The sequence below is a fragment of the Gallinula chloropus genome (assembly GCF_964237585.1).
Source record: "Gallinula chloropus genome assembly, chromosome: 2".
Taxonomy (NCBI): domain Eukaryota; kingdom Metazoa; phylum Chordata; class Aves; order Gruiformes; family Rallidae; genus Gallinula; species Gallinula chloropus.
The window spans coordinates 53,714,172-53,738,013 of NC_140086.1; the positions used below are offsets into that span (position 1 = coordinate 53,714,172).

Here is a 23,842-nt window from a genome sequence, read left to right on the forward strand (position 1 = left end):
GCATTGTGGACAGGATTATCCACTGCACCTGTAACTTCATAATCAAGAAAAGGCTATCAAGAAATGTCATGTCTTCTCATCTTGGCACACAACAGGTTGTTGCTTTCCCAGCTTTCCCACTAGAGAAGATCAGGGCTCTTCAGACAAGTAAGCACATCTGTTTCAGCACACAGCTGCTACGTCTTCAATTGCGCTTTAATGAGATGCCTAAAATGTTTGGTACAGGATGCGCTGCTGATCTTCAGTGTCATTATGCAAGCCTGCTGTACTGCTCCTAGCTTAAAAATGTTGAGAACAGCTGCTATTTGAAAAGCTATTGGTGTTGCTGTTGTAAGAATAAAAGGTGCTGAGCACTGAATATTCTGACTTCTCCAACTTCTATCTTTAAACTTCAAGTGTGTTCACACAGCTTTCCTTTAGATAGAAATACTGTTAGAAAAAGGAGTTCTACCTTCTCCACCTTTTGGGATTGCAGGGTCATGACTAAAGCCTGTGAGGTTCCTAACTACAGAGAAAATGCCAGGGAAGGAGGTATTCTTCGAATTACACTGAAAAATAACAAGATTCACTTCAAAGATGAAACCACACAATTCAAAGTAGATACAAGCTTAAAGGATGGGAGTGCCCAGACACTGAAAGAGACTACCAGTGTAAATGTTGAAACCTTGGTGTATTCAGATCAAAACTGATTCTTGTTCTAAAAGATATTATTTAGCCAAAAATACAAATTCCTGTTCAACCAAACACAACTTTGTACAGTACTGACTGGGTAAAACAATGATGGCCTGCCATGATGAGACTCTATAATTTGGTAATTAATGTTATGCTCTCAGATTATAGAGTAGAATTCTCAAAATATACTAAAAGAATCACTGAAATTACACTCTAGCATGAGTTTCTTAGAAAACCTGCAGCTCAGATATCCTTAAAAAGTTTCTAACTTTATTCCCAAGGTAGCTTTAAAAATGCAGGCAACTTGTATTTTATCAGTACATACACATAAGGACAAAGACCTAAGACAGAAGGATTTGAGTGATGTCAGAAAAGAATCCTTGGAGCACGATAAACACTTTTATATCCCACATATTCAAGCAAATCAGAAGTGAACAGCATTATTTAAAATTATTTTTGCCTTTCCACTGGAAAAAGTTTTAGGGCTGTACAAAAGGATGGGATATGCCCAAGGTAATTTTTGAGAAAAGTAAATGAAAGCAATTTGCAAAATAGTATGATACTGATAAGCAACATCTAAAATGCTTGCTAAATCTGTTAAGTCCCAGTATTGGAAGTGATCACTCCTTTATAAACTACTGAAATGGAAACAGAAGAAAGCTTGCTGCATTCTACAGTTTAGGTGATGCTTTTGAACAAATAAAGAGTTTTAATAAGTCTCCATTCTTTACCTTACAAGGACAGATAATAAATCTGTGGAATTATTTATAATTATCAATATTTTATAAGCTAGTTTGATGGTTATTTTTTAAATTCTGAAATACACTACCTTCTGAGGTCTCCTAAGAAAATCTGGCAATTCAACGATGATGCTATTTGCTTTATGACCTAATTCAAAACCTTGAAATTTCATGCTTCTCTACTGCAGTTCCACACATACCTCCATCCTTATACCTGATGATGTGTAACACTCTTTTGCCTACTTCTCAGGATGCTTAAAGCAGTTAAATACAGAGAAAGTAAAGAAGATGAACTTTGCAATGTGTAGCTTGTGTAATTCCATTACATGGATTATACCCCATTGTAAGGGCTTCACATCACATGCGAATTCTCCAGGTAAAAGCAACTAGAAATCTTGCAGAGCTTGGGTTGCATTTCCTACACACTGTTAGTCAACCAGCACAAAGTGCAACGAAGCCCCAGACAAATTAAACCAAGTAAGGAAAAATGTACTTTTCTCACTCCCTTTTTCTGGAAAAGACTCAAAGTTCATTAGAAATCAGTAGGAAGAAAGATCACATAAAAATAGTAGCTTTTTGCATACCTGTAAATAGCAATATACTTTCTAGAATGAACTAGAAAGTCCAATTTTGAACACAAAATACTAGGGTTTTTTTGTAACAATTATCTAGTTCTTTAATACCCAGGTTTACTTTGAGGGGTTTTGTTTGTTTTGTGGTGGTTCAGTTTGGTTTAGTTGGTTAGTTGTTTGGATTTTTGCAGGGCGAGGGTTGGGGTTTTTTATGTGGTAGCTGTAAGATTTGGGGAAAAGAGTGGCAAAAGAGCTAAAGTGTAACAGGAATATAACTACTCAGTCAATAGTTGGTTTCACCTTTTAAAAAGTATTTAAACTTGGTAAGTTTCTTTTACTTAAAAACACATAAACATACCATGTATGCAGCAACATAAAAACAAACATACCATGTCTGCAGTAGCATATCCAGTACCTCAAAGAAGATAGCATGATTTTATTCATATGCAAAATCTTATCTTTGTCTTAGGGTAAACAAGTTCCATGGTTTTTTTTTTTTTTTCTGGTCAAACTCTTTGGTTGTTGGTTTTGGATTTGTTTTTTTCCCCACCCTGGAAGGAGATGTTTAGCATCATGGCTCTAACCATTTACAGTTAGACAAATCTTTTTCTTCTTCTCCCCTGCCCCAAAACAAATAAATGAAATGGAGAATGGAGTCATTCATCACAGTGAGATGAAGTCAGAAAGTTGACTCAAGAAATTAAACTCAATTTCTTAGTAAGCTTACCATATTCCTCTATCATGTGCCTTTAAGTACTGTTAAGATGTTAAAGATGGGGAAAAAAAACCCTGATTTTGTTATTTATTTTTTAATAACTGGAAAAGAGAGAATGCCAGGGCAGGACAGATAGGCAGTGAAGAAAAGCAATAAAATAGATAATCTATTCAGGTCTTGGTCTGTCTGAATACAAGAGATTGTGGAGCCCTTCTAATTGCTTTATCATCTCTTCTACAAATTCCTACTTAGCTACCCTGTGTATATTGTGGCAACATTCACAAGGAAAACATGGGCTTTTCTTTGAGTAACAGCAGCCAGAAGAGGAATGACTATACAAGACAGATTTAGACAGAGGTGGTTTGTTTGCTCCCCCGCCCCCCCCTTTACAGATTACGGTTGTGAAAAGAACAATTCATCCAGTTATTAATGAGATTTAGGGTTTGATCACTGTCAGCCTTTGTGGGAAATGAGCATGTTTTCATTATTTTAGAGGTAATCTCTTCCTGCTGTATTCCAGTCCCATGGTGCATTAAAAAAACTGGTACAGTTAATGGTGACTGGCTGTCAGACAAAAGGAGTTCAGAAAAGAGCCACTTATACCGAAAGGTGTACTATAAAAAACAGTGGCTGGTTCTATTAAGATAAATAAGTTAGTCCCAGTTTCAGAACACAATGTATTGGAAACTACCAAATGAGACAGCAACTGGGCAGTTAAAGAGGCAAAATGAAATGATTGTTGATATTAATTTCTGAAAAACACAGACTTTGTTGAGTTGTTTAGTTAGCAAAGTCAACCCCAGGATGTTTTTAATTATTTTTTAATGAGTTTTTGGATACTTTTCCCTTCACAGATGGGGTAGAGAGTTTCAAAGGAAGACCACGCTTCTGTTAGCCTTGCAAAACAAAGGTATTAAATAGTTACTCATTGTCAAGTTGCAGCCTTCACTTTCCTTTTCCACTGACCCCACTATTTTTACTAACAATTATGCATCTTTAAAGAAGTTGATTTCAAGTCATTTCACTGCAGAAGCTATTATGCATGACTTACACTTATACCCTGGGAGCTACCAGGCCTGTCATCACTTTCCAAACAACAAACTGCCTATTTCCAAGCAGATCGTACCAAGTCCAATGCAGATTCTCTGTAGCTTCCCTTCTTCTATAGCATAGCACATTTACACTACACAGCAGAGATTCTCCACCCTTATAGTGTGAGGTCTCGCATTAGATATGAGCTCCTCCTGAAGTCTTCCATTTTGTTCCAGTAAAAAACTGGAGTGAACAAACTTTCTGTTATCTTCCACTCAGATACTTGGGGGTGTGTGGGGAGGTGTTGATGAGGGGAGGAAGATGGGAAAGGCACTTTGGGAAATATCTTCCTGAGTTTCAAAGCTGGTCTCACTGGCAACCCCACAGGTGTGGGTGCCAGGGGGGCACTCACTCTCCAGTCACTGCAAGGCCACGTCCCCCCTCCCCAATGCTTTTGTGCAGTCTGACAAGCACAGTCTGCAGGGGACTGTGCTACACAAGTGCAGGACACTTCTGTAGGAGGCTCCTGTCCCTGACGGGAACCACAGGGGTGACCCTCACAAGTTCTGGCTCCTCAGCTACACACATGCTAAGCTAAGCCACCTTCTTTCAAACCGGCTGTCTTTGCTCGGTGGCAGCTCCGGTTCAGCCGCTGCCCCCTCCCCCGCAGCCCCCCGGAGTAGCTCTCCGACACGGTTGGGGCCTTCCCGCCGGGCTCCCCCGGCTTGGGCACGGGAACCGGCTGCCCTTACCTGGAGCGAACACCATGGTGCCGCCCGGGCGCGCCGCGACGAGCACCTCAGACTGCTCCCGGTCCCGCGCGGCTCCGCACCCCGGACAGCGGCCGGTTCAGCACCCGGACAGCGGCCGTCCCCGCCCGGCTCGGCACCTCGGACAGCGCCCGGCTCCTTACGGCGGCGGAGGCGGCGGCGGCGGCGGGCCGCGGTCCCTCCCTCCACAATGCGGCGGGGCGGGGAGGGGGCCGGGGCGCAGCGCGCCTCCGCCGCCCGCACGGACACACGCACACACACCCGCGCTCCCGGGGAATCATCGCTGCCACGGCTCGTCGCCCCGAGGCGGCAGCAGGACGAAGGGCGAAGAGGAGGAAGGTAATAGCGATTTGCCCAGCAGGGAGACCGGCTAATTGCTCTCAATTACCTCTCGGCAACAGCTCCGCCGCCTGACATTTCGGGGTGTGCTGCTGTCACCACAAGCTAACAGCCCCGCTAATAGGCTCCAGCGACGGTGCACTTTGTCACAGCATTTCAGTGTTCAAAGGCTTGAGCGCTGAGGAATTTATACTCGGATTCCACAGGCCTGCTAACCCAGCGCTAGGAACAGAAGCACTTTGATACAGGGAAGAACATGGAACGTTTCAGCACATAAAAGGTGACATCAGAGCCAAAAGACAAACAAATTAGGGAATAAGTAAGAAAATAAAGAAAAGGAGGGTAAGCACACAAAGAAAACAAAACTTAACACTTTCCCGCTGACTTATCTTTCACATTTAACTTGCTTTTATTTCTAAACCCCTTGATCAGAGCTCCTGTGGGCTCTGGACTTGCACAAAAGCAGCGAGAAGCACACAAGGCAGATGGGGCACAGTTCAGAGGCTCCAACCGTCCTGTTTCAGCCTACAGCTGCAAGGCCTGTTCTGAAAAACACTGACTGATCAGTTCAGATTGCTACAGCATGTACAATACAAAACCCCACCGCTTTCAGCATGAGAGTTTGCATGTAACACACAATGTATTTTCCAGTCACATGTTCGTAGCATATGGGCTCTCCTACAAGCCTGTTTCACTCTTTTCATAGTCAAGCATTTTATACACACAGAATTCTCCAATTACATTGCAAATATTTTAAGTGTCTAAAATCAAGGCCTTAAAGTACAGATTAAGAAAAGTACTGATTTGCTTAAATGACTCTGCCTATATATAGCCTATAACTCGAGAAAAGCATCACAACCAAAGTCAAGCTAATCTGGTGATGGGTTTAGTTGTTTTTTTTTTCTTCTGCATGCTATAATTTCTCCTTGGGAATGCCTTCCAAATTCATCATCAAATATCATTTCTACTATCTCACTTCTGGATGTTCCTTTTATCATAAGATCTTCCCCTTAACAATTTCAGCTTCTTTACTGCCATTTGTCTCCTCTCTCTTATTTCAGAGATTCAGGTTCACTTCTCCTGGATGCCAACTGAATTAACTAACCAAAATATTATACCTCTGGCTGCTTAGAAATGGTATTTCCTCTAAGATTGCTACTTCAAAATTCTTTAATGTATGTTTATTTAGTGTCATTATTGTCACACCTGATATGTGAGAACTACCAGGATACCTAGGAACTGAGGTTATATCATTAAAACACAACCATGTTCAATTAAAGATGCACCATCAACTTGTGTGAAACAGAAAATAGGAAAGCACTAGCAAAAACATCTGTATGTGTTTTTTACAGTAATTATACAGTCCCTGCCTTGTGTATCATTTCAGTTCTTACTGTTGGAGTGAGGAATTACTAGTTTCTGTATAACATTAGGATGCTTAAAAGTTCTTGAGTATGTATCTTCAAAAAAATTTTCAAGAAGTTTTGATTGGCTTAGAGGGCACTTGGTTAAGAACTTCAACATTTTTAGACAGTTACAAAAATCAGGTTGACTGATGTCACTTTAAATCATCCATTGCTATTTGTAATTCTGCTTTTTTTACATCTGAAGTAACTCCTTTATTCTAGCAGAGCTGAAAACAATTATTTGGTCACATAGCTTCAGAAGCTTAGTCAACATGTTTTAAGTAAGAAGCTGGTTTTACCTGAAGATGTTCAATGTTTTAATGTTCTGTTAACAATAAGGTACAGCTAACATTTCACAGGCAGGCATCTGAGGGTAAACATCTAAATATAAATGAAAAAACTTTGTAATAATAAAATGATCAAAAGAGATAATCAGGAAGACTCCACTATGTCTCTATCAAATGCTAATTTTATAAAATTTTATACATTATAAAAATGTTTCTTCTTAATTTTGAATACAGGAGCTCTAAGCCTTTTTAAAAAAAATCCTCACACTCATCAACATTAATAATCAAACCAAGCTCTTTGGGAGGGAGGATTAATATGATCAGTAAACTGCTTGAGCTACTTCAGATCTTTTGCTAAACTGGGTACTATCATAATGATCTTCAAAAAGCAATTGCAGTCATGGACTCTCTTGTGGTTAGGATTAACAATAAGACTCTTTACTCACCGAGGTGCAATACATTACATCTGAAACTGCACGGAAACTGTTTAGAGGAAATAGTTGTGACTGAGTGTCAGCAAGAAATATCTTAAAATATTTGGATGAATATTTGAAGTGTCAAATGGCAATCTATGTAAAAACAATTAATGCCTCTGTGGTTAATATACCTCTAACAGACACGTGTAGGGAATAAACACAGAAGGTAAAATCCAAACTGGGAGAAGAACCATTCTCCTGAAAAAGGAAGCAGATGTAAAGCCAGTTACCTTTCCATAAGTACTCCAGAAGAACAGCAATGCACAGACTTTTGAGAGCTAAAGACATGAGACCTTGAAAGCCAGAAACAAGAAACAGGAAAAAGTGAATACCATTAGATTAAAAATAAATGCAGCCATTAGAGTTTCAATATATTAGTCTGTTTGCTTTTTCATAATTAATCAGATAAACTGCATAGTTGTCCAGGGCTGAGATTTACAAACACAGATAAAATATAGATAAGAGTATAGGAGAAACAGCTGTAGAGTTTGGGGCTTTTTTGTTGGTTTTCTTTCTAAGTATCACAAGGATGAGTCCACCGCAGGACTTCTCACAGCATGTAAAGAGATCCCAAAAGCCCTACTTCCCTTAGGGAACCTTCCTCTCTGATTACACAGCCATCCTCACAATACCTGAATCCCTCGCATCCGTTACTGATTATCTTCCAAGAGTCCCATACAAAGTAAATTGGTATCTTTATGTTATAGATGGAAGTCAAAATTACAAAGAAGCTGAACCCAAAGCAAAACCTAACCAATAAGAAATAAAGACCTGGATAAATTTAGGAGGTTTAAACACATGACTGCATGATTCACCTAAAGCATTGCTACTTATACAACTCTGCAAAAATCAGTGGAGCCAAAGTACTTGCTGCTCCCACCTGGCACACCTCTGTAGACAGCCAGTCCCTTCCCTGAGACAGACGAATGAGTCACAGTCCAAAATTCAGAGCCTTTAGATCACACAGGAATCCTTTTATACCGCAAGGAATTCAATCCTGCCAAGCCCTTTCACTAATGACTCTGGATCTAGCAGAGACACTGTACAACAGTGTCTCAGAAGAGACTTTAAAGGACCTCATGTACAACCACTGACTCATGACATGGAAAAGGCCATACCATTCTGCACCATGCTGAAGACTCATCAGAGAGATTGGGAGTCTGTCACAAGTAAAGTTCTGATTTTCAAACCTTTTCCTTTGTACCAGCACGACAACATATTTGTTAGACTAAAAATTAATACTTTTGCATGTGTCTTCCTCTTTTCTGTAAAAATTGATTTAAGAACCTGATTGTACCACATCTTATTGGGGGGTGTAACTTGACTCAAGTTATAAAATTAGATATATGCTCAAGTCTTCGAAGAACTTAAAATGAGAGAGGCAAAGAAGCATTTATAATCCATGGCAAAACTGCTAGCCAGTGAGCTAAGGAGAAGAAAGGTCAGCTTTAAAAGAAATGAAGAAATTTCCAACTTGCAAGAAAATATTATTTCAGTAAAGTCCTCAATAAATTCAGTTGTAACATTTTGACACACAACCTAAATACTAAACTGCATGCTTAATTTATTGTTCAGAGAACCAAGATATGTAAATATCAACATCATGATTTTAACATGCTACTGAACATCTTAGATTGTTCAAAAACTAGGAATGGGAAACACTACTGAATTATACAGTAAAGAATACAAAAAGTAAACACACAATGTGGTTTCCTAACTTGTCCCATAGAGTCAAAAGGATGGGGATTTCAACATGCATGGCTAAAAATAAAACAATTTGGCCAAATAAGTTAAATATATGAATTTTAAATTACATTTCAAAATATTAACCTTGTTAAAAAAGAAAAGATTTAAAACTGCAAGAGTATCAAAACTTTAAATTAGTTTAGCAAGATTCACAGAGCATAATCCATGTCCAATTGAAAAGAATCTATAATTGGACATCCCTACCCTAGCAGAATGTATCGCATCCATCAAATCACGGCTCCCCTCTGACTGCATTTAATCCATCCTTGGAACAATGGGAAATCTACAAGAAACTCATGCAACTGGATAAAAGTTAATTACTGAAGTGGAAAATTAAACTTATGTTTCATATTGAAAGCATTTACTAATGCTCTTGAAATGGGCAACTTAACTTTAGAACATTTCAATAATCTAACATACCTCTTGTTTGTGATGGCAGTCATGACATTTTCAAGTAAGAATTTCTGATGCAATTCTGGGTTTCTTTGCAGACTGAATGGCAGAACTCATACACTTTAAAAACTGTAGGTTTTAATTGTTACTATGTGTGTAGCTGTGCATAACTGTTAGTCCAGTAAACAAGCCCAGTTATCTCTAGACCTCTAACTCATCTGCAATAAAAAAGTTATTGTTGCTCTTTCCCTTTTCCCAAGTAGACAGTCAAACTCTTTTGCCTTGTTTGATTGAAAAACAAGAATTTAAAACAAAAAAAAAATAGGATTCAGTAACTTTTTTTTAAATCAAGTCTCTCCAGTAGAAGCATTCAGTGAGATCTTACTCCTTTTCAGTACTGTGCTGAAAGTTAGAGATTGAAATCTTACACCAGCATAATAAAGTTTATGTCTCAAAATCCTGGTTTAAGCTCTATTTTATGTTTTAGGAGCAAAAATATAGTGGCTATAAATCTTACTGGGAAACCTGGATGTACAAGAAAAATATTACTGGGTAAAATAACAAAATCAAAGTAAAAAGAAAATATTAAAATGTTGTAACTTTAGATGGGGAAAAAGGTATAGCTAAAAGTAAAGCACTGGAAAGTATGTGAAATATTAGAGAACATAACTGATTTCAAGGGAAGAACTTTCCACGGAAAGAAGGTAATTTGTGACAAAGAATGCCTTCCACAGCCTTGGCTACACAACCAAAGAACTACATTTAAAACTCCTTAATCTGACATACCAAATGGAAGTGTAAAAGTACCTACGGTTTTTATATTCAGGCCTTCAAATGGATTCATATTTATACCTGGAAAGAAATCAAAATAGATCATTCTAAAACAATTAAAGTTTACCAGGGAAACCTAAACTAGAAAGAAATAAAATAACAATTCATATCATTTAGTTATTTTAGCTGACATGACCTAATGAAATACAGAATCTATTCCTATACTTTGTATTATATGCAATAATAAAAAAAAATGTTTAATGATTTTTAAACACTAAGTGATCTAAAATAGACCTAAGGAAGTATGAGGTGAATATTGTCTCTTTCTAATACTTGTAAACATTAATCTTTGTTGCAAAAACATATTTTTCATCCTTTTGAGGGTATAGTTTTGTCCCTTAGTGAATTACATAACTGCTTTTATAACTATTCTTTTCTCCTTATCCTGAGTGATTTGTCACAATTCAAGGCTCCACAGGATTGTTGCGTGAGAGGCAGAGAGGGTCAGATTAAGTTAAATTACAAGAAAAAACCCCAAACTGCCTCTCACCTTCAAACCCCAAATTCTATTCTCCTGGAAACACAGAAGTGAAGCACATGTGTCTTTCTTAAAAAGATCTACCAGCAGTGGTTGCTGCAAAGGAGTTATGTCTGGTCCTTTCTGCTGCCTGCCCGGTTCTGACAAACACCTTGCAGCAAGGCTGTTTCATCACATTAACGTGATGCCAAAGTTGGGTAAGTCCTGCTCCATTTGTTCTCCCAACTCTAGTTACGTGCTGCTGCCACTTACCTTGGATCAATTCTAATTAATTGGTTCGACAAGGCAGGTGGACCTAAAGCTAACTCAGTGAAGCACTGAATTACTTTGTTATAGAAACTCACTCGACTGGTTTATCCTGAAGCCACAAAAGCCATTAAATCTGAGGCAGAAAGAGATGGAGGAACACAGGTGCAAAAGGTAACAGGAAGAGAAGAAAGAAGAGAATGGGGTTACCCCTTTCAGCAACAATTTTAAGTGTTCCTATAGCTGGTGAAACAGAAGGCTGCTGTCTTATGAGGCAGCCTCACAATAGCCAAAGTCGATCCAAATTGGGGCTGCTCTTCTACTGAGGCAATGATGTGGGGCTGCTAAGAAGATTAAGAAAAAAAATGACTCAAAACAATTATTAGTTTTCAGGTTCTTCAGCTCTCCATGAAGTGATTCAGCAAGACATCACATGAGTGCTACCTCAGGCAAAAGAATGACAATAAATTGCTGTAACCACAATGTTTGTTGTCTTAAATCACCATGGATCTGATCCCTTGACCTTGTTTAGCTTTTCCCTTAAGTTGCAAACAGGGAAACGTTTCATGATTTAACTGTACCTAGGAGATGAATCCTACTGCCTTGGTGAATTACTTCTCTCTTTTTTGTTATCACCTAGGATAGATAAATTGGTTTGAGTTAAAAATTGCTGAGTCTGCTCTAAGAACACTGAGAATAGATAGCCTTTGGGTTGAAGCCGAGAACCACTGGTTTGTTAACAAAATAGTACATATGCTATCCAGCATATTAATAAATAATCAAAATATTAACCCTAACATAGCCCTATGCGTAATAAATTCTACATGGAGAAATAGCTGAAATTCTTTTCAGCCTCACCTTAACCTCTCCACCCTGAAAAGACGTCAAAAAACTAAGAATTCAACAAGAATAAAACCTCATAAATTTAGGCATCAGATTTTTCCAGATGAGACAAGCTTTGAAGGGGTGACTATAAGACAGAGCGGGCTGCCATTCATTTCTACAGTTGAAACAGAAAGGTCCTGCTTCTTCCCCTTCCCTTTTTACCCTCATCCCTGCTCCTGCCTAAATACCTTCGTCACTTACCCTGCATTGACACAGAAGTTGACCAGGCACCTTTGTGAGCAGGAAAGAAAGGGAGAAGATGACTTACCCTTCCAGCAGGATTAAGCTTTACCATACAACGTCTACTTAGTTATGCCTTCTCATATGAGACTGTATTCTCAAAAAAACAAGCTTTATATCAGAGCTGAAACAAATAAAAAGCAACACTTGAGGTTTTGAAATAAACATAAACATTCCATTGTGAACTATCTTTCCATACAGAAGCCACTTTCTATACACTTTACATATTTGCAAAGTAATCAGAGCAAATAATAAAATCATAGAATCATTAAGGTTGGAAAAGACCTCCTTAGTGTCCAAAGCAGATCTCATGAAAAACCCAGTTAGTTTGTAACAGGAAACAGGGGAATGACAATGGGATTATTTCGGACACAAAGAAGATGGATCCCAGGTGTAAAGAAAAAAAAAAAATTAAATGCTGCTTAGATACAGACAGTGAGTATAATTAGATATTTATAGCGTAGTAGAGCTACATGAACAGATACTTCATGGCTTTCATACCCAGGAAAAGTAAATCTATATACTAAGGTGGAGGTGGGGGGGGGATAAGGTATTGAAAACAAGTAACTTTAATGATACAGTCATGAAAACCGTACTCCAGACCCCAATTACACTGTTAACAAGCACAAATCAGACAAAAATCAGCTGCAGAATACTGGTAACTTCCCTTGAAGAGGAACGCCTGCCTGAAGTTACATGTCAGTACAATTTCCTGTTTCTAGAGTAGAAAGTGAGGTTTTTGGATCTCAGAGTGGAGTTCTACCATGCTACATCCTCTTGTCTGAGCTGTCTGCAATGCCACTGCTGTGGTTTGGTCCTGTAAGCACTGCTTATGGTACCCTTAGCCCTGAAAAAATGGTACCTTAATTAGTGGAGAATTAAAACTTTAGAGTATTTTTGTCTTTTAAAATATTCTAAAGATCAAGCTCCACTGCGTCCAAGTTGCCTGCATACACAGATAATCCCAACATACAAATAGGCCATTGGGAGGAGGTCAGAAAGCAGCAAATGTAGGATTTGGGGGGGTTGGTTATTGTAAGAGAATGGGTTTGCAGCAGTAAATATGTTTTTCTAAAAGAGAAGAGTCCTTTTACGCTTCTTTGGGAAAAATGGAAATTGTCAGTTTCCATAACTCTTATGGTTTTATGATTCCATAAAGATGTTCTATATTCAAGGCATTATATCCACTAAAATATGTTGATTCTGCATTAAAATAAATCTCTAAATCTGTTTAAATGTACAATATGTAATATTTAGTTGCTGTTTTATATACTTCCTTAAAATGCCTCGGTATTATTAAAAAGAAAATATAGTTGGAATTTCTATTCAGTAAGAATTTCAATTTCTTGTTAGTACCAATCATTTTACAAACTTATGTTCTTTCAAGAACTTCCAAATTAAAAAAAAATAATTACAAAAATATCTGTGCATATGTTGGAAGGAATCTGAGATACAGGTATCCAGAAGTTCAGCTTTGGCCATACTTTTTGATACCTATATACTGAACAGGTCAGATGTTGTTCAACTTTGTTCATACAGTTTACATGCTTTTTAAGTTTATATATTAAAAAAATAGATGCTTAGCTACAGATTATGTTAAAAAAAATTAACAGCAAACAGTAAGACTTAAGAAGTCTTCTGTTTTAAAGAGCTGTAGTGATGTTCATATTGGAGCCTCTGAAGTTCATCGAGTTGCAGAGTTCTATAAATATCTAAAGGAGGAGAGCCTGCAAATAAAAATAAAACAAAGTAAGAATAGTGGAGAGGAATACATTGGAAAACATATTAATATTTTATAAATCACTATTTTTAGATATTTTATTATTGACTTCTTGTATTACATTTAAAAATAATTCTGAGATGTCTCAACTCTTATGACACATATTTAACAAAATCTATTCGTGGAAATCTTCCATCTGTTCTGAAATGAATGTTATTATAATTGGTTTAGGTCTATATGGAGACAAATGACAGACAACTGCTATAATGGAATTTTTAATGAAACGTGCACGTTTCTGGCTAATTTGGCACACTGCTGTGATGTACAGACCAACTGTTTGAAAAAGATGAAAATTCCTTAGGTCAGTCTTTACCTTCTAGACAGCCTGACCCTACTCTGTACCTGTGTGTAAATGTTCACAACCTGAAAAGTCGTACGTTGTTAGTGGGAGATGAACTTTGTTCCAGAAATGCCTTGTCTCTTCTGTAAGACTGATAAAAGACTTAATAATGGATAATCTGTCCCTAAAAATATACTCTAAGCTAAGGTTTGGACTTTCATCTGATATTTTATTCACACCCAACTCTATTAATTTAAATACCCTTACTCACTGGAATCATGAAGACTAGCTCTGGATTAGAAAACCAAGCCCTGATCTGCAAAAGAACTCTAGTCTGCATTCCTAAATGGCATAGTTTTGAAGGGTATTCAGTATTTTGTATCTTACATGAACAAACAGAAGCTGAACTACTCAAACTTGTGCTGCTGAAGTCACCATGAGGCATTTGCTTTCACACAACCTTAAAAACTCTCATCTCCAGGTATAAGCCTTTCTAAAAGATTAAAGCAGGAAAATGAAAACACAAGTACTCAACTGTTAATTGCTTCAGTTTCTAATGTTTCTTTAAATATTCTAAGAAGGGTGTGTAGGAGAGAGGGTGGGGAATGGAGAAGGGCTGGAACGTTTTCTTTTCTGAACATCTGGACTTTCCAAGCCGGGTTCAGTCAAATAAACAGCAGAATGGCCACACCAAACACAATTTGGGTCAGAAATTAATCCAACACCAGAGTTCAAAATGTGTTCTCTTTGTGCACTCTTCTCTTAAAGAAAGACCCCAAACAAAAAAAACCACATTATTTTTAAGCACACAGTTAAGACCACAGAATAGCAAAGTTCTTCAAAAATTTCTTTCCACTCTTAGTCTTTCAAAGGACAGAGCTTTTAACCTAAATGGTTATACATCCTTAGTATTCAGAACTTTTTTGCAACTGGAACTTCTTGCAACACCTTACAGACTGATTTGGATCATCAGAACCACCTCATTTCACATGAGCTAACATATGCTGAATTGTATACACGTAAGCTCTGGTCACACAAGCACCTATTCCTATACTTAAAATACACAGAGAGCTCCACTGAAGCCACTTGGTCACCTAATGTCATAACTGAGACACATGTTCAGAATAAGCCAAAAAGAGTGACTGAGTTTTTGCTTTCCTGTGTATGTCAAAGACATAACTGACTCTGGATTTCACGAACTATAGACGGAGAGGTTTAGGACTAATTCCATGCATGATAGCTTTGCTACTTAATTCTGAGAAAAACAGTTAAAATCCAATGTTATTTACTCCTCTACATCTCTGTAGCATTCTGACACTGCTTCATGCACACCTATTAGCTAACCTGCCCACTGTCAGAAACTTTGTTAGGAGTATTAGGCTAGTTTGGCAAAGTTCTCATTGACTGGACAATCTCATCCACTGTCCCATAAGCTCTGAAAGAAGTTGCCATCCTTGTAAAAGGAAAAACAAAAATCTTCCCATTCCTGGATTAGCACAGCTCATAGCTTGCATCTTATCATGCTGGACAACCTCTGTGTCTTGGGGCTGACATACTCCTGCTTCCGTACATGGCATCTTCCAGTGCAGACATGAGAGAGCTGGGAGCAGTGGCAGTGTGAGATGCAGACAGGTTTACCCAAACATAGAAGCTAACATCCCTTCAGAATGTACACAATTAATTTAGAACATGTCAACAATAATGTACATCTCAGGATAAGTCCACACTTCCTTTCTGAAACCTTTTCCAAAACTTTAAGCCTAAAATATTCTAGGCCTTCTCCCTGTCTTGAATAAAAAAACATTGGGAAGAAAAAAATGCTCTATTTGCTTACAAAAAAAAAAAAAAAAAGGAAAAGGTAAGTTCACACCCTTAGGATGGACAATTTTCAACAGAATTCTCAACTTCACAAAAAAGCCCGGAGCCTTTGCCTTCTTGATCAATACTGTCATTGTTGGTCTCAGGTATGTATAGCAGTGTGAACATAGCTAAGTCTTCTGACTTCTAAAACAGCCTAAGACTAGTAAGAGGTCAAAGCCCCTTTCAAACCTTCTATTAGTTTCACAGAATTTATTCCTGTGAGAGACTGCTAAGACCAAGTCTCATGGAAGGTGTTCATGCTTGTCTGAGGAATGCACAACAATAACATTTCTTCTTCCCTCTCCACACTTTCACATTAGAGTATGTACAGCATCTGCCCCAGTTTTCAAAAGCTACAAACATGCAGCCTTATAGCTGTAACCTCATGTAGCTCTTGCAGCTGTAAGCCTTAACAGCAGCAGATTTTTACTCTGATGTAAGCCACATTATCATACTTTCAGCTGCGCATCTTTTAACCCAAGCCTGCTTTTCTGTAACAATTTCGAATTCACAACCTGACTGCTTGTGCTTAAATGTCAGAGGGCAATTTTCTTTAACTGCAAGCCCTGAGCTCTGTCTTTCCATTCAAGCATCTGCTGACCCAACAAACTCCATTTTCATTAATTACTTTCCAAAGGAAAAAAACGAGGCTCTTGTGGAGAGGTTATCCCTGTTTCACAGCAGAACTAACTGTATTCAAACCATGGCATAGAATCATATAAGCTCCCGAGTTGGAAGGGACCCATAAGGATCATCAAGTCCAACTCCTGGCTCCACACAGGGCCAGCCAAGTCAAGAGCATGTGTCCCAGTGCATCATCCAGGTGCTTCCTGAACTCAGTCAGGCTCGATGCTGTGACCCCTTCCCTGGGGAGCCTGTGCCAGTGCACGACAACCCTTTCAGTAAAGAACCTCTTCCTAATATCCAAACTCAGTCAAGCTTGGTGCTGTGACCACTTCCCTGCCTAACCTGCTCTTGAATATTACCACTAACAGAGGTTGCACTTCTCCCCCACACACACTCTGTTCCAGGGATTCGTTATTCAACCTCTTGGAAGCTTTTTTCTAAGGTGGATGTTCCCTGCTGTAATGCAAGCTCATTACCTGCCACGCTCTTCATAGGAGACCTAGAGGAAATCTACTTTCTTTGGGTTTTTACACATTTGAACTCTTATCACAACAGATCTGGTTTGTATGGTCTTATCAAGAAGAATTTTATCATCTAGGAAAAAGTGAACACAATTTTAGATAAGAAAACATAGCAAGACTAATGTGTTTAGAAAAAAGTAGATCCCATTTTGGACCTACTATCTTTATATCTATGATCATATACAGTAAAACATTTTAACAATGGTCATTTATCATGTTCCTCAAGAGAACCAATAAAATGCAATGAATGCACATCTTTTGATGTCGCACAGATACAAAATGTATAGTTTGTTTACAAACTAATATTACTGAATGTAAAATGAAGCAACATTTTAAAAAAATATATTGGTAAAGGTCCAAAGTTTACATTTTCTAAAATATTAAGTTCATGTTTTATTTACAGACCAGCTTTCAAATAATTATTGGCATTTTAAGATAACTGCTTAAACTGATGAGTACATGAATAAAATGATGCTGTAAAAAAACCCCAACCAAACAAAAAAACAATAATCAAAGTTTCATATAACAGTTCCAAATACACTATTTTCAATTTCTATTTAGAAAAGCAAGATGTGATCTACCACACAGTAACTTACCAGAAACTGGTCTAACACTTTCATATGTAATAGGTATTGCAAGTGACCAATGTTATCCAACCACATGCCCAAAAGCACGGGTTTTTTTGCCCATTCCAACTGCAAATGAAGTTTTGACAACAGTTGTAGTATTTACAAATTTAAAATAAAGGCTCAATATCCCTATGGATTACATTCTCATTGTTATTGTGTCTTTCCTCATTGATTACACATAGCAGACTGCAATCCAAAGGCCACTTCGCTGACTCTGATTTAACAGTTAAATTAGCAGCATCTACCCCAGCTTGCCTGAAAAAATAAAATAAAAAAAAATAACAGGCAACTCTAAGTAACAGACTATTAGTGAACACTGATTCCGGATCAATTAAGACTAAAGTCACTCACAGAAGTCTCCCCCTTGCTGAGAGGCGCCATGTCAGAAGGTGCCAGTTTTTCAACTGCCACGGGACCTGTCAGCTGGTACCACCAGCCAATACACAAAGCCCAGCCTGAGCACTGCAGGCAGGTATGTCACAGCCCATGGCTGCAGCTCCAGAGGTCCGGCAGTGACACCCAGCCGCTCGCCAGTGCGGCTAATCCTCCTGTGCTGCCAGAAACACTCCTTTGCCTTGACTGTGTTAGGTTAGGTGAACCAGAAGCTGCATAATAAAAACTGCAGCCTCAGGCTGTACTAGCATTAACTGATTTCTACTGGGTCCAAGCAAAGAACATGTCTCCTTCTCCAATCTGCACCCTTTTCCCTTTGCGGAGTGATCCCATGTCCAGGGGCCCACATTAAGAGTGAACACAGAAACAACTGAGGCAGGCTCTTTTCCCCACAAAAGGGACTGGTGAATACCATGACCCTTCTGCTTTGCCAGCCAGGACAAAGCATGAAGAATGCTGTTTTTTTCAGGAAAGCAAGTATTTCATTAAACTTCACACCTTGATTAAAACAGAGGCTATCTGAGGGAACAGAGTAAGCGACTTCATTTTGATCACTGTCCCTCGCCTTACAGGCTGTTGTACCAACCTCTAGCACCTCCATTAGGTGAAAAAAAGAATTAAAAAAGCCCAGAGAATCAATGTCTTTCTCAAAATTTGTAGGTATAACACCTTCACAATTGTGAAAACCAAATACTTCCTTGCTATGTTTGTTGTTTTCTGAGATCTCAGTGTTTTCAAACATAACTCATTGATTTTGATGTCTATATCATACACAGTATTCCATACTGGATAAAACAAAACATCAGCCAGTGATGATCCCTGTTTTATAGAGAACTTCATCATATCCTCAGATTAAATAAGATGTTAGTGCATTACACTGCTAAGGACAACAAAACTATTTCATTTTCTAAGAATACCCATCTCTGAAATACTTTAAAATACCTAAACAAGCAATGCTATGTGTTCCTATGTAGCATTCAAATCCTTTAAAAATATGTTTTCTTGAAAAGATAATTCTCAGTCTAAACATATACCAGCAATAGATTTTGTTCAATTTCTTATATTACTTCTGATAAAGTTTCTGCTTTTAACTACAGGCTATAGTTTCTAATTGCTGCTCTGCTTCAGCAGCCATAGCTGCTGCTTGTAACTGTTCTGTTTCACTCTGGATGGAATTGGCTGTGGTAACTTGCTTTCTCTCACTGTGCATATTGTTCTCATGCCTTTTTAGGTCAGACGCTTTAGCAAACGCTTTAGTGCAGGAACTGCAGACGAAAGGTTTCTCTCCTCGGTGTCTTCTTTCGTGGTCTTTGAGGTGGGACTTGTGCTTGAAAGCTTTATCACACATGTGACAGGCAAAGGGCCTCTCGTTACTGTGAACTCGTTCGTGCTTTTTCAGGTCAGGCGCGCGGATGAAAGACTTCCCGCACACCTCGCAACTGTAAGGCTTGTAACCGGTGTGTATTTTCAGGTGCTCTTTCAAGTGAGCTTGGGTGGTGAAGCCCTTCGTGCACATCTCACAAACGAAGGGCCGATCAGCCGTGTGCAGCTTCTCGTGTTTTCTCAGTCGCGCTTCGTCAGTAAAGCTCTTGCCACACGCCTGGCACACAATGTGCTCCCTGTGGCCATAGAGCAAATACTCAAACTTCATATCCCCAGCTGCCGTGGTCCAGCCCGGTGTCTGCTCGTCCTTCACCTCACTGATGCCGTCATTAAATGTCAGAGCCTGAGGAGTCTGAGATCCTAAGTCTTTTGATTCGGTTGTTTCCATGGGCTCTACTTCTTGGCCATAGCAGTTCACTTTTCGAACCTCTTCGCTTCCCAGCTCTTTCAGAATGGCCTCTTGCACTCTCAGGGTAGTGGTAGGTGATTTTCCATCCTCCTGACTGGGGGGAGTTCCTTCCACGGTCACATCTGACGGACTATCATCGTGATCTCCAATTTCTTCCACCTCATCATCTTGGGTATCATTAGGCTCCCCCATAGGGCGGTTTATTTTTAGACAGTACTTGCTCTTGGACTGGGTGTTGTCTTCAGGACTAGACACGTCACGTTTTTGAGAGCAGAGTTTATCCAGAAATCGAATGCCAAGAATCTGGCCTGAAGACATCATCAAGTTGACATCCTCTTTCTTAACGGAAATCTTTGCAGTATACATGTAATTGAGAACTTCCTCAAAAATATCAGAACGAAGGAAATCTATTTCTATTACTGATGAACTGTCAACCTCCAGCTTTTTGAAAAGCTTTTTGAAGTAGGTACTGCAGGCAGCAAGCACGCACCGATGTGCTCTGAATTTAACATCTTCAACCACGATAGCTATGTCACAAAATTCTCCCTCCAAGCGTTGTTCATTTAGTGTTTTCAGGAACACAGTTTTGTGATCGTCATCATTATATTTAATGGTTTCAGACATACTGATGAAAAACTCCTGTAAAGTAGCAAGGAAAAGTTTTGTAATTTTTATAGCCTAAGTCATAAAAGTCCAACAGCCAACATCATTTACAAGGATTGCCAATTATGGGGTTTTTTTCCCTTAATATGTCCAGAAATGGCCCTCCAGATTATAAGAGCATTACTTTTAAACTTCTTTTAAAATTGTGATTATGTAAAGGCCTTTCCCTAGGTTATACACTTCAAGAGACACAACAATTTAGAAAAGAGATTTTTGTATCAGTATATTAATCTATTCAAATATTCATTGTTTCAGCTATCCACAATTGGAAACTTTCTCTGTGAAGCTGAAATTCCCCGTAAATATACAATCCAACTGTAGCTCAAGTCATAGCTAAAGGAAGTGTAAATGCTAAAACAAAAAAAAAAAAGTATAAGGAATTATCTAAATACTTCAGCATTACAAACTAAGTGTGAAATATCAAACATAAGCCTTACCATGAACAATAGAGGAAATTTTCTGAACAAAAGATTATTAAATATTTGAAAGATGATTAACCCTTACAAGCAGTCACCTTCAGCCTGAAAGACAGGAAGAGAACAACAGTTTAAGAAATTATAAAATCTGTCCCAAAAATGGTTTAGTGTGTTAAAACACAGTATTTCCAATTATTTTAAAAGGTACAAAATACACTGCTGGAATACCCAGTTATTTAGACCGGCTCTAGACACGACTGCATAAACTGATCTGAAAGCACCACTGCCATAAACCATGTTTTTCCCTTCCTCTGGCTGCTTCACATCCCTGAGTCCACTTAAATACTACTTACTTCACACTAGATCTAAAAAGTCTGAAAAATCTCTAGAGGAATCAACAGCCTGAACCAGTAACCAATGCATGGCAAAGGCAATTAGTCAGTCTTCTGCTGAAGTAGTGTGCTGGGCAAGCCTAGCAGAGGGTTTGGCAGGCAGACCAAGCATCCCAAAGGACAGCTGGCACATCCCACTGGGCTGTGGACATATGTGTATCCAGACCAGGGAAAGGGAGAGTGAGGGTACCAGATCTCCAAACAGTGGAGATACTTGAACAGCAGAAGGATAATGCATATTTAAATTATTATTAAATTAAATTATTAAGTGCATAATTTAAATTATTCAATCGCAATCTCCCAGGGGCATCTAGTTGTGACAAAAGCAGGAAATGCAGTGGAGAGAAGAGAAATTTAATATTATTTGGTTCAGAATAAACTCTCTATCACCTGGCACAAGACTACTGGGAACTCCTTTCCTGAATTCTAATTTATCCTTGACCACATACAAAATGGAAGCAGGTGACAGGTATGCAGCTGCCATTCTTGGCACCGGGTGTTTAACGTGGCATGGGAACACTCAACACCTTACAAATACCTCTGCAAGTCTGGCATCTCAGCATATAGTATCACGGGCTACAAAAAAAACCCAACCCAAAAACAAACTGAGAAAAACCAACATGTTTGTCTTAGTACTAAACAACCAGATGTTACCATAGCCAGATAGGAAGCACATAAATATTTGAAATACACACAAGAAAACACCACCTAGAAAGACTCTAGTATATTTCTTTTCTTGGCTGTCTGGGTCTACCATCCCAGGGACACATATCTATCCAGCACCGAAGAGGGGCAGGACAAAGAAGTATTTCAATAGGAGGCATTTAAGAGTTCTTTGCAAGCTGGGAAAAAAACCCGCTGCTTTCTTTTGAAGTAAACAGCAACACGGCACTCCTACTGTTCTATCAGCAATCCCTCCCTGCTTTGTTGAACAAAACTCAAGTTTTGCCGCAATTCCGTTGAGACCTGCGAAGCCAAAGCCAGCTACAGGCGAAGGAATTGACCGCAAACAATGCTGCCGAGGACACAGGGGTGTGCGAGCGGTGAGAGAAACTAAGTTACTGCGCTCCGACAACTTGACCCAGGTACCTCCAGCACCCACTACAGGCAGGGGGAAGCCCCGTCGCCGCTGGGTTACTTGCTCTGCGGGGTAACCGTTATTCCTACACACACCCCCGCGCTCCTACGCTGCCGTTACCGCCGCGAGTACGGGGTGGGGGGGGGGGGGGTTGGGAAACGTGTCTGGGGCTGGAACTGCTCGCGGAGCTGCTGCCGCCGCCCGAGACGCGCTCGGTGCCTCGCCACGTTAGCTCCTGGGGCTCTAACGGCACACCGGCGCGGCGCTGACAGCCGTGCCCGTGACCGTAGACAGGCGCACGCCTGCTCCATGCACCCGCCGGCGAGGACGCGGCGCGGGCGGGTTCCCGGCGGGGCCCGGCCCTGCCGGGCCGCCGCGGCCCGCTCGCCGCCGCCACGGGAACCCGCGCCGCCACCGCCGCGGGGGGGGGGGGGGGGGGGGGGGCTCGCGGCTGCCGGCGCGGCCCTGGGGCGGGTAAGACACCGCCCGCGCTCGCGGCCCGTCGTCGGGGGCGCCCGCGAGCAGCAGGCGGCCTCTCCGGAGCGAGCCCGGCGCTTCCCCCCGCCCCGCGCCGCCTCACGGGGCTGCGCGGGGACGGCGCTTCCCACCCCCATCCCCCCACCGCCGATCCCCCCCTCCCCCGCGGCGCCCCAACAGCTCCCGCGCGGCGCCCGCCCCGCAGGTGGTGGCGGCAGCGGCCGATTCGCCGCCGGCTTCTCGCCGCCAGGCCGCGGCCGCGCGCGCCTTTGTTGCGGCCACCGGCGGCGCGGGGCCCGCGCGCCCCAGCGTGCGCATCCGTCGCTGGACGCGTCCTCCTCCTCCTCCTCGCCCGCCCTCCCCCCGCCGCGCGCGCGGGAGGCAGGCGCACGGCGGCCCCGAACTGCTGGCGGCGGCGTCAGCGAGCGCGCCCGCGGCGCCTCCATCTCACCCAGCACGAGCTGCCTGGGCTTTTTTAACGGCTGCGGCCGCCAGCAGCCAGGGCCGCTGGAGGCGGCAGCGGCAGTGCGCGGGGGAGGGGGGAACGCGCGCGGGGGTGCGCGCGCGCGCAGCGCGGCGGCGGCCCTGCCGTTGGGCAGGGAGCGGGTGAGGGATGGGGAGAAGGCTCGCGCTTACCTGCCGCCCGCGCGCGCGCGCGGAACCGCACTTCCCGGGGAGCGCGGGGGGCTGCCGCTGCCGCCGCGCGGGAGGGGGCCGGGGAAAGGGGTTGGGGGGGGGGGGGGAGAAGGAAGGGAGGGAGGGAGGGAGGAGGGGGGAATTTGGGGAGGGGGGACTTGGGGGGGGGGGGGTCTGCGCGCGTCTCTCCGGCCGTCACCGCCGCCTCCTGCACGAGCACTCAGTGCGCGCGCGCGCGCCGGGGGCGGGGGTGCGTGCATGCGCGGTGCGAGCAGGGCGCGCCTGTGCCGGGGAGCGTGGAGGAGGCGGAGGAGGTGGGGAGGAGAGCGGGGGCAGCGCGCTGGTTCCATCTCCCTTTTCGGGGGGCCCCGCTCGGCGGCGGGCCGGCTGTGCCGGGGGGGGGGGGGAGCGATGGCGCGGCGGCCGCGATCGCGATCCCGGCCGAACGGGCGCCGGGGCAGGGAGCCGCT

At 41.5% G+C, this 23,842-nt stretch overlaps 1 protein-coding gene across 1 annotated transcript; it reads right to left on the reverse strand.

Annotated features, from left to right (window-relative positions):
• Nucleotides 1-19,005: 19,005 nt before the first annotated feature.
• Nucleotides 19,006-23,182, reverse strand: ZBTB14 (zinc finger and BTB domain containing 14; the record flags this gene model as incomplete). The annotated part of the gene is made up of 3 exons (XM_084260619.1): nucleotides 19,006-20,349; nucleotides 20,888-20,894; nucleotides 22,380-23,182. The coding sequence occupies 3 exons, from the start codon at nucleotides 23,180-23,182 to the stop codon at nucleotides 19,006-19,008; spliced, it is 2,154 nt and encodes a 717-aa protein (XP_084116745.1).
• Between the last annotated feature and the right edge of the window lie 660 nt (nucleotides 23,183-23,842).